Source organism: Myripristis murdjan, chromosome 18 (assembly GCF_902150065.1).
Source record: "Myripristis murdjan chromosome 18, fMyrMur1.1, whole genome shotgun sequence".
Classification (NCBI taxonomy): domain Eukaryota; kingdom Metazoa; phylum Chordata; class Actinopteri; order Holocentriformes; family Holocentridae; genus Myripristis; species Myripristis murdjan.
Window position 1 is genome coordinate 2994636 of NC_043997.1, and position 9064 is coordinate 3003699.

A 9064-nucleotide genomic window follows, 5' to 3' on the forward strand; every position below is an offset into this window, starting at 1 on the left:
TTTTTAACCCAAACCGCGACCTTTCCCTGACCCTAACCGTGTAGTTTTCCAGTCAAACTGTGACGTCGGGGCTGCTGTGCTACGCCGTGAAACGGCACGCGAAAAGCGAAAAATTAGTTGTGATAAAACACAAAATGAAGCAAAACGATCTTATAGGCCAACCCATGCTGCACGTTGTTTTTTCTCATATTTGAGTTAGTTTGTTTCTCCTCAATTTACGACTTTAATCTTGAAAATTCAGAGTTTTTTCTTGGAATATTACCCCCCTTCCAGCGGCACGAACACGCCGTTGTACTTTGAGAATGGGGCGCGTTCGCAATTTCATTTTTGTAACTCAAAATAAATCAGTAACAGGATGAAGTGTGTTAGTTTGTGGAGGAAATGACTTTTTTAACAGACAAATAATTTGAGCTTTCTACTCGAAATATTTTCCCTCCATTATGTTTCTTGTTGCCAGGAGATTTTCCTAATCCAGCACCCAAAACTGAGAAGATCGAAAAGTCGTCCTTTCCACTCAAAATATTTGTAGTTATTCCCTGCTCATGACGAGGCCGCTGTGTGGAAATGAAGCCGACCGTCTCTGAGATGTGAAGACCCCGTGACGTGGACTCTTACTTTGTCGATCTGATCTCAGTCTGGGAGAGAAACACGCTTTTATTTTGAAGGGACAGATGGATGACAGAGGATGTTTACAGATGTGTGAAGGTTTTTATTGATTCGAATTTTAATTTGCAGCCGCTGGAGCAGGATGATGATGTCACTGTCTGACAGGAAGTGGAGGTCATGTGAGGTCGTTTCATGGGGACTTTTAAGGTCACGGGCTGGAGTCGCTCTGAGCCAATGAGAGAGCGAGGACGCGGTGACATCATCATCTGACTGTGGGGCGTTAGAGGAGGCAGAGGCAGGAACTCGTCTGACCGGGAAGCTTCCAGAGAAAAGACTTTGATGTCCGGGAGGAAAACCATGGCAACCAGAGCCGGCGCCGTGTTACTACGGCAACCGCCGTGGTCCAGATTAGTGTTTGGCTGCCGGCTCTGAGTCTGAACCCCGGTGTCCACGCTGCCCCGTCCTGTACAGGAGCCCGCGAGGGACAAACCTCAAACCTCCAAACACCCCGATGACCACGACGCAGACGAGCGGCACGGGAGGATCTCTTTCTTCTTTTCTTTTCTTTTCTTTTCTTTTGTTTTTAAACCAACCCTGACAGCTGGATGTTTGTGAGCCGCTGTGCTGTGTGGCGGTTGCCATGGAAACCAACGACATGCACCTGTTGGCAACGATGCAGCTGCAGAGGCGGGGAAAAAAAAGACCTGATTTTTTTTTGTTGTTGTTTTTTTGTTTTTTTGTTTTGGCCCCCGCGGCTTCGCCCAGCGCCGACGGTCACGTTCTGAAATTACACTTAAAAAATATTGAAAAAAATAAGTCATGTTATTAAATTTCAGTTTTAAAAAATCAGGTCTTTTTTTTTTTCTTTTTTTAAATGTTCCAGTGCAAATCCAAGCTGACGTTGACGTGTGTGTGTGTGTGTGTGTGTGTGTGTGTGTGTGTGTGTACACACTGGTGTGAGAAGAGGTCAAACGTTGATGTTGTTGTTGTTGTTGTGCTTGACGGTGTTTTTGTTTACTTGAACTAATAATGTCCTGTATCTCCATGGAAACGGAGTGCCATGTCTCCCGGGGAGCGGCGTGAGTGGGCGGGGCTAATCCGCTCCTCCTGCTTGGCTGTTTGTTTTACTAATGGTTACTTTTTTTTTTGCTAATTTGCTAATTTATTATAGTTTTAGGCGGGGTTTAATAATTATAAATATAGTTTCATTATGCATTTTATTTATTTATTTATGTATTTATTTATTTTATTTATTATTATATATACATTTTTTAAATTTTATTTCTGTATTTATTTGTTTCTGTTCTTGTTTCTGTTTTTTTTTTTTGTTTGTTTGTTTTTTTTTTTTTACTAATGGTCCGGTAATTTTCTTTCTTTTTAATTCTCTCTTCTGTTTCTTTTCTTTCTTTCTTTCAAAAACTCAGGAGAATGGTTGATGAGTAAATTAGAAAGAAAATTGGCAAGAAATTAATTTAAAAAAACCTTTTTTTAACCCAATTTTATTTCATGACAAGAAAACTATATTTATAATTATTCAAATGATCTGTTTAAAGGTCCGGGCGGTGATGCTGGATCAGATTTAAATGAATGCATTATTCAGCTGTGGTCCCCCCGGAAGGCTCTCAAGGGCCCCTGGGGGTCCCCAGACCGCACTTTGAAAACCCCTGATCTCCATCACATGTCCCAGTACCAGGACTCCATTTTATTCAAAAACATGACTGAAAAAGGGAAACAAGCAAGAAAAGAAAATTAGCAAAAAGTAGCAAAATTAGCAAATTTGGATCGGAAGCAGCTTCATCGCCTTTTTCTGACATTTAAGTTGAATCAAAAGCAAACAAACAAACAAACAAACAATGAACTCCTAAACAGCCGCCGTGCTCCTCCCACCTCGTCAAGCACAGGTACAGCTCACCTGAACCCCCCAGCCAATAATTTATTCATTTTTTAAAAAATTTCTCACTGTCTTGTGTGTGTCTGTGTGTGTGTGTGTGTGTGTGTGTGTGTGTGTGTGTGTGTGTGTGTGTGTGTGCGTGTGTGTGTGTGTGCGTGCGTGCGTGTGTTCTCTGTGTGGACGAGGTTTCTCTCAGACAAACGAAAGACTGAGCAAGTTTTATCTTTTCATGAAAGATTTACCTTCAATATGATGATGATGATGATGATAATTATTAGTATTACTGAATTAGTAGTGTGTGTGTGTGTTTCTGCGTGTGTGTGTGTGCGTGTGTGTGTGTGACCTAACTAAACCAGCCTGTTCTAAAAGTGTGTGACAATATACTGAATAAAAGCATCAAATCCACTGGTCCTGTCTCTGGTGAAATTATTATTAGTAGTAATTATTAATTATATTAATTATGTTTTATTATTTGAACAGAAAGAGCAAAATCACTCTCTTTCTAATATCAGTAATGTTTTTTTTTATTATTATTAGAAAAGTCTTCAGAATGCTAAACAGGATTATCCACTCTAGAGAAGAATTCATTAATAATTTGATGTAGATTTGATGTAGATTATTTAATCCACATAACAGGGAGGTGCACAACATGGGATTTAAAGACTCCATGAAACCTGCCCTGTGTTCCTGTACCCATACTACCATACTACCATACTATTTAGTATGCAAAAAAGCGCACAGCGGACGTTACGTTGCACTGACTGAGCTGCGTGCACAGGCCACGCCCACATATATAAACATTTTGACAACAACATTCAAATGTGGCGCTACGGACGGCGGTGGAAGTGAGCGAGAGGGTCGGAGGTCCGGTAGGACGGATGTAGTGTGTCCAAGTAGTATGCACACGCATGCATACTGCATACTACACTGCATACTTTGTAAGGGCAGCTGCAGTACATACTAAAAGTAAAAAGCAGAAGTGTGAGATTTGGAACTCGGAGTTTTATTTTGGAGGGATGAGGTGGATGGGAGAAGATGTTTACAGATGTGTGAAGGTTTTATTGGTGGAAATTTTATTTACCAGCCACTAGAGCAGGATGATGATGTCACAGTTTGACAGGAAGTAGAGGTCATGTGAGGTCATTTCATGAGGACTTTAATTTTTTTTTTTTTTTTTTTTAATGATCTCAGTTTATATCCAGTAACTCATTACATTTCATCACACTGATTTTTTTTTCCAGGCATTTTTCTTTTCCTTCAGTCCATTTCTGCTTGAGTTTTGTCCTTCACTGCATTTTAAATCAGATCCACTACAGAGAACACATCATCAATGACAGACTGTGAAACCTTTCACAATAAAAGCACAATAACAGCAAAGACGAGGAGAGGAACCTGCTTCTACTTTTGGTCATTTTCCAAATTTCACAATAAAAGCTGCACCTTGAAAAACTGCAGCGAGGACCGTTTAGACTCAACTGGTGAAAAACATGTGGGATAAGAGTGAACAGTGAGGACCATGCAGACTCAACCATCATATGATGTGCCTATTCCACATGTGCCAGTTGAGTCTACAGGGTCCTCACTTCAGTTCAACCAATGTGAACGTGTTGTTCTCCGGTTCTCCACGTTCCTCGTTCCTTCACTGGGTTCCAGACGAGCTATTAAAAATGTTTTCTGATGGTTTATACAGCGAGACATTAATCCATTCACTGAGGAAATAATCTGCACATTAATCCATTCACTGAGGAAATAATCTGCACATTAATCCATTCACTGAGGAAATAATCTGCACATTAATCCACAAGGAAAAGAATTGTTAGCTGCTGCCGCCACCAAATAACTCCAATAAACATGAAGAACCTTTAGCACTTTAAAGAACCACAGAGAGTGTGTGGAGAACCAGCCCCTAAATAAAGAGGTTCTACAGCTGCTGATGGTTCTCTGTAGAACCTCAGACCATTCTGAAGAACCGTTAAAGAACCAGTGTTTTTCTGAGAGCACGTCCAGTGGTTCAGCTCCTATGGGGTAGCATTCCCTGTTAGCTTAGCATAAAGACTTGAAGTCTATGGGAATCGTTAGCCTCAAAGTGAAAAAATAAACCTTTCAGCAGCTCTTTCTTTAAGGAGACTGAATTTTATTTCCACTTTAATAAAAAAAAAAAAAAAATCAACAAAACAACAGCACAACAGATCAGAGGAGAGGCTCCGCCCCCTCCTGTGTAGCCCCGCCCTCCCACCCCGGCCTGGGAGTGACCACGACCTTATAAGGCAGCGGCTGCAGGACCACGCCCAGCCGCCCCTGCAGGTCGGGCGGGGGAGCCCCGTGCGGCAGGCGGAAGCTCATGCGCTGCAGCAGAGAGGCGAGGAAGAGGAAGAGCTCGAGGCGGGCGAGCGACTCGCCCACGCAGACGCGAGGCCCCGCCCCGAACGGCAGGAAGCAGGAGGGAGTGGCTCGCTGGCCCTGGTTGTCAAGGAAACGGTCTGGGAGGGGGGAGACAGGGTGTTCAGTGAGGATGGTGACGGTGTGTTTACCTACATTTTAAAAAACTGAAAAAATAATTCTTACTATTAAATTTCAGTTTTAAAAAATCAGGTCTTTGTTTTGTTTTTTTGTTTTTTTTTTAAATGTTCCAGTGCAAATCCAAGCTGACTGTGTGTGTGTGTGTGTGTGTGTGTGTGTGTGTGTGTGTGTGTGTGTGTGTTACCCGGGTTGAACAGGTCAGGTTTGTCCCAGTGTTTGGGGTCGTGGTGAATCGACCACATGTTGACCAGAACACGAGTCCCACGGCTGATAGAGTGACCTCCGATACTGCAGGAGAGAGAGAGAGAGAGAGAGAGAGAGAGAGAGAGAGAGAGAGAGGGAGGGAGGGAGGGAGAGGAGGATTATAATCACTTTTCTCACGTCCCGCAAATTGAGACGATGTCCCGCATTTGACTGGCGCTGGCTCTCCAAAGTCGCCTTTCTCAAAACATGACTTTCATCCAAGAGCTGAGAGAGGGCTATCACTATTGGCTGTGTCGGCTGTCAATCAATCAACATCAACCTGTCACCGGCGTCCTCCTTAGCTCCGCCCACTGACACACACAATCACAATATTTCACGAGCTCTGTGAAACTTGAGGTTTCTTTTGTGAATTTTCACAAGGAGATTTTGTTTTTAGTTTTTACACAAACATCATTTTCCTGTGACAAAGGCATTTATTTCCCTTTTGATTTGGAAAAATGCCATTAAAGAAAAAAGTTATTGAAACGTCTCTGTGCAAAAGAAATATATACATGTGCATACTGTGAACCACCAAATCAAATTGTTGTTATTCATATTTATAAGCTTGGTCTCAGTAGAGATGTTTGTTTTAGAGTTAGATGGACATGGTTAAAAATCTAAACTGTTTCAGCAATGAGGTAACGCGTCCCACACACTCCTTGTCCCACATGAGGCTTGTAAACATCTGGTCATCTGTGTGTGTGTGTGTGTGTGTGTGTGTGTGTGTGTACCTGCTGTCGGTCAGAGCGGTGTGTGGGATCAGCACGGGGCTGACGGGGCGGATCCTCATCCCCTCGTTGATCACACACTCCAGGTAGGGCAGGCGGGCGCGGTCGGACACACACACCGCCCGGCCGCTGCCCACACACTCGTCCAGCTCGCTCTGCACGCGCTCCTGCACCTGGGAGGGGGCGGGGCTTAGAGCTACCATCAGAAACACACAAACTGTCAATCACACACACACACTCACCTCGGGGTGGTGCAGCAGGTAGGCCAGGATCCACAGCAGGCTGGTGGAGGTCGTCTCCACTCCGGCACCAAACGCCTCGGCGGCGGTCATCAGCACGTGGTCGTCCGTGATGCTGTCGTCCTCCGACGACCTTCGACCCCTCCCACCGCCACCACCGCCCCTCCGGCCCTGCAGCAGGGCGTCTAGGAGGTCACGGGGGTCACCGTCACTCAGCGACGCCTGGCGGCACAGAGGAGAGCCATGAGGAGACACTCGACCAAATCATGTTCCTGCCGGGATCCAGACCCGAGAGCCACACCTTCACCTCAACCTCAACCTCAACCTCAACGTTCACCTCAACCTTCACCTCAACCTCAACCTTCACCTCAACCTTCACCTTCTGCTCAACCTCATCCTCCACCTTCACCTCCACCTCAACCTTCACCTCCACCTCAACCTTCACCTCAACCTCAACCTTCACCTCAACCTTCACCTTCTGCTCAACCTCATCCTCCACCTTCACCTCAACCTCAACCTCCACCTTCACCTCCACCTCAACCTTCAGCTCAACCTCAACCTCAAGCTCAACCTCCACCTTCACCTCAACCTCAACCTTCAGCTCAACCTCAAGCTCAAGCTCAACCTCCACCTTCACCTCAACCTCAAGCTCAAGCTCAACCTCAATATAAACCTTCACCTCCACCTTCACCTCAACCTTCACCTTCACCTCAACCTCCACCTTCACCTTCACCTTCACCTCAACCTCAACTTCAACCTCAACCTCAACCTTCACCTTCATCTCAACCTTCACCTCCACGTTCACCTCAACCTCAACCTCAACCTTCAGCTCAACCTCAACCTTCACCTCAACCTCAAGCTCAATCTCAACCTCAACCTCAACCTTCAGCTCAACCTCAACCTCCACCTTCACCGCAACCTCAACCTACACCTTCAGCTCAACCTCAACCTTCAGCTCAACCTCAACCTCAACCTACACCTTCACCTCAACTTTCAGCTCAACCTCAACCTTCAGATCAACCTCAAGCTCAAGCTCAAGCTCAACCTCCACCTTCACCTCAACCTCAACCTTCACCTTCACCTCAACCTCAACCTTCACCTTCACCTCAACCTCAACCTCAACCTCCACCTTCATCTCAACCTCAACCTTCACCTCAACCTTCAACTCAACCTCAAGCTCAATCTCAACCTCAACCTCAACCTTCAGCTCAACCTCAACCTCAACCTTCAGCTCAACCTCAACCTTCAGATCAACCTCAACCTTCAGCTCAACCTCAACCTCAACCTACACCTTCACCTCAACTTTCAGCTCAACCTCAACCTTCAGATCAACCTCAACCTCAAGCTCAACCTTCACCTCCACCTTCAGCTCAACCTCAACCTTCAGCTCAACCTCAACCTCAAGCTCAACCTTCACCTCCACCTCCAACTTCACCTTCACCTCAACCTCCACCTTCAGCTCAACCTCAACCTTCAGCTCAAGCTCAACCTCAAGCTCAACCTCAACCTCCACCTTCACCTCAACCTCAATATAAACCTTCACCTCAACCTTCACCTTCACCTCAACCTCAACTTCAACCTCAACCTTCACCTTCACCTCAAACTTCACCTCCATGTTCACCTCAACTTCAACCTCCACCTTCACCTCAACCTCAATATAAACCTTCACCATCACACACACACCTGGAGGTGTGTGTGTGTGTTTGTGTGTGTTTGTGTTACCTTGTGCTCCTCCAGTTTGCGTGTCAGCAGTCGGTCTCTCACAGCGATACTCTCCTTCAGTTTACTGAGAGATCTGTTAGGAAAGAACTGAGACACAGAGAGACGGTATGTGTGTGTGTGTGTGTGTGTGTGTGTGTTTGTGTGTGCGTGTGCATGTGTGTGTGTGTGTGTGTGTTACCCTCATCCAGGGGTAAATGTCCACCAGCCCTCCCCTGGCAATCGTCTGCACGATGCCGTCGTTGTACCGCATCACTTCCTGCAGCTCGGGGTCGCCGTGGCGATAGGTGGCGCTGAACACCAGCGTGCATACCACGTTGGTGACGGCTCTGGTTACCGCGGGAGACGGGTCAAAGCTCCGCCCCCTGCTGGACAACAGCTCAGCGCACAGGCTGTCGACTGACGACAGAACTGAGATGGAACAGAAAACACACAAACAAACACACACACACACTTTTTATTGTGTTTAATTCATGCTGATGATGTATGTTGCATTTGTTTTTTATTTATAGATCGGACACAGTGCCTCAAACCCCGTATGCAAATTACAAGAAAATTACCTTAAATTTTACGATAAATAAAAAAATAAATAAATAAATAAAAATAGAAAAATTGCAAAAAGAAGGAAAAGAAACAAAAATTAAAAAGAAAAGAGAAAATCACAAGAATATTTGCAAAAAGATAAATAAATGAATCAATGGACAAATAAATTAATAAAATAGAAAAATTATTTTAAAAAGAAAGACAAAAGAAAAAACTACAAGAAAATGATTATAAGCCTATAAAAAACACACAAAAAAAGGTGTGTGTGTCGTGTGTGTGTGTGTGTGTGTGTGTGCGGGCTGCAGTACCGATGTCCTGCAGGCGGCTGCTTCCCTCCCCGAACAGCGTGAAGGAGCTGTGGACGAGGCGGCGGTGAAACTTCCACAGAGGAGAGTAGTCGGCGAAGGCGATGTCGCGGCCGCCGCGGGTCAGCAGGTCGGTGGTCACCTGACGACGACACGCACATTCACCACCAACGCCTCCTCACGGTCAGGGGTCAGGGGTCAGGGGTCAGAGGACAGGGCCGGGCCGAGTCTCGTTCAGATAATTTCAGATAATAATTTCCTGAACGATAC

The 9064-nt window shown here is 45.3% G+C and overlaps 1 protein-coding gene across 1 annotated transcript in view; it reads right to left on the reverse strand.

Annotated features, from left to right (window-relative positions):
* Window positions 1-4687: 4687 nt before the first annotated feature.
* Window positions 4688-9064, reverse strand: part of cyp17a2 (cytochrome P450, family 17, subfamily A, polypeptide 2) — a 6025-nt gene continuing 1648 nt past the window's right edge. Inside the window, exons 3-9 of the mRNA XM_030076838.1 lie at window positions 8798-8936; window positions 8128-8357; window positions 7950-8036; window positions 6231-6449; window positions 5992-6161; window positions 5202-5305; window positions 4688-4977 (exon numbers count right to left, since the gene is read on the reverse strand). Of these exons, the coding sequence (XP_029932698.1) occupies window positions 4688-4977; window positions 5202-5305; window positions 5992-6161; window positions 6231-6449; window positions 7950-8036; window positions 8128-8357; window positions 8798-8936 (1239 nt within the window). The remainder of the gene's footprint in view (window positions 4978-5201; window positions 5306-5991; window positions 6162-6230; window positions 6450-7949; window positions 8037-8127; window positions 8358-8797; window positions 8937-9064) is intronic.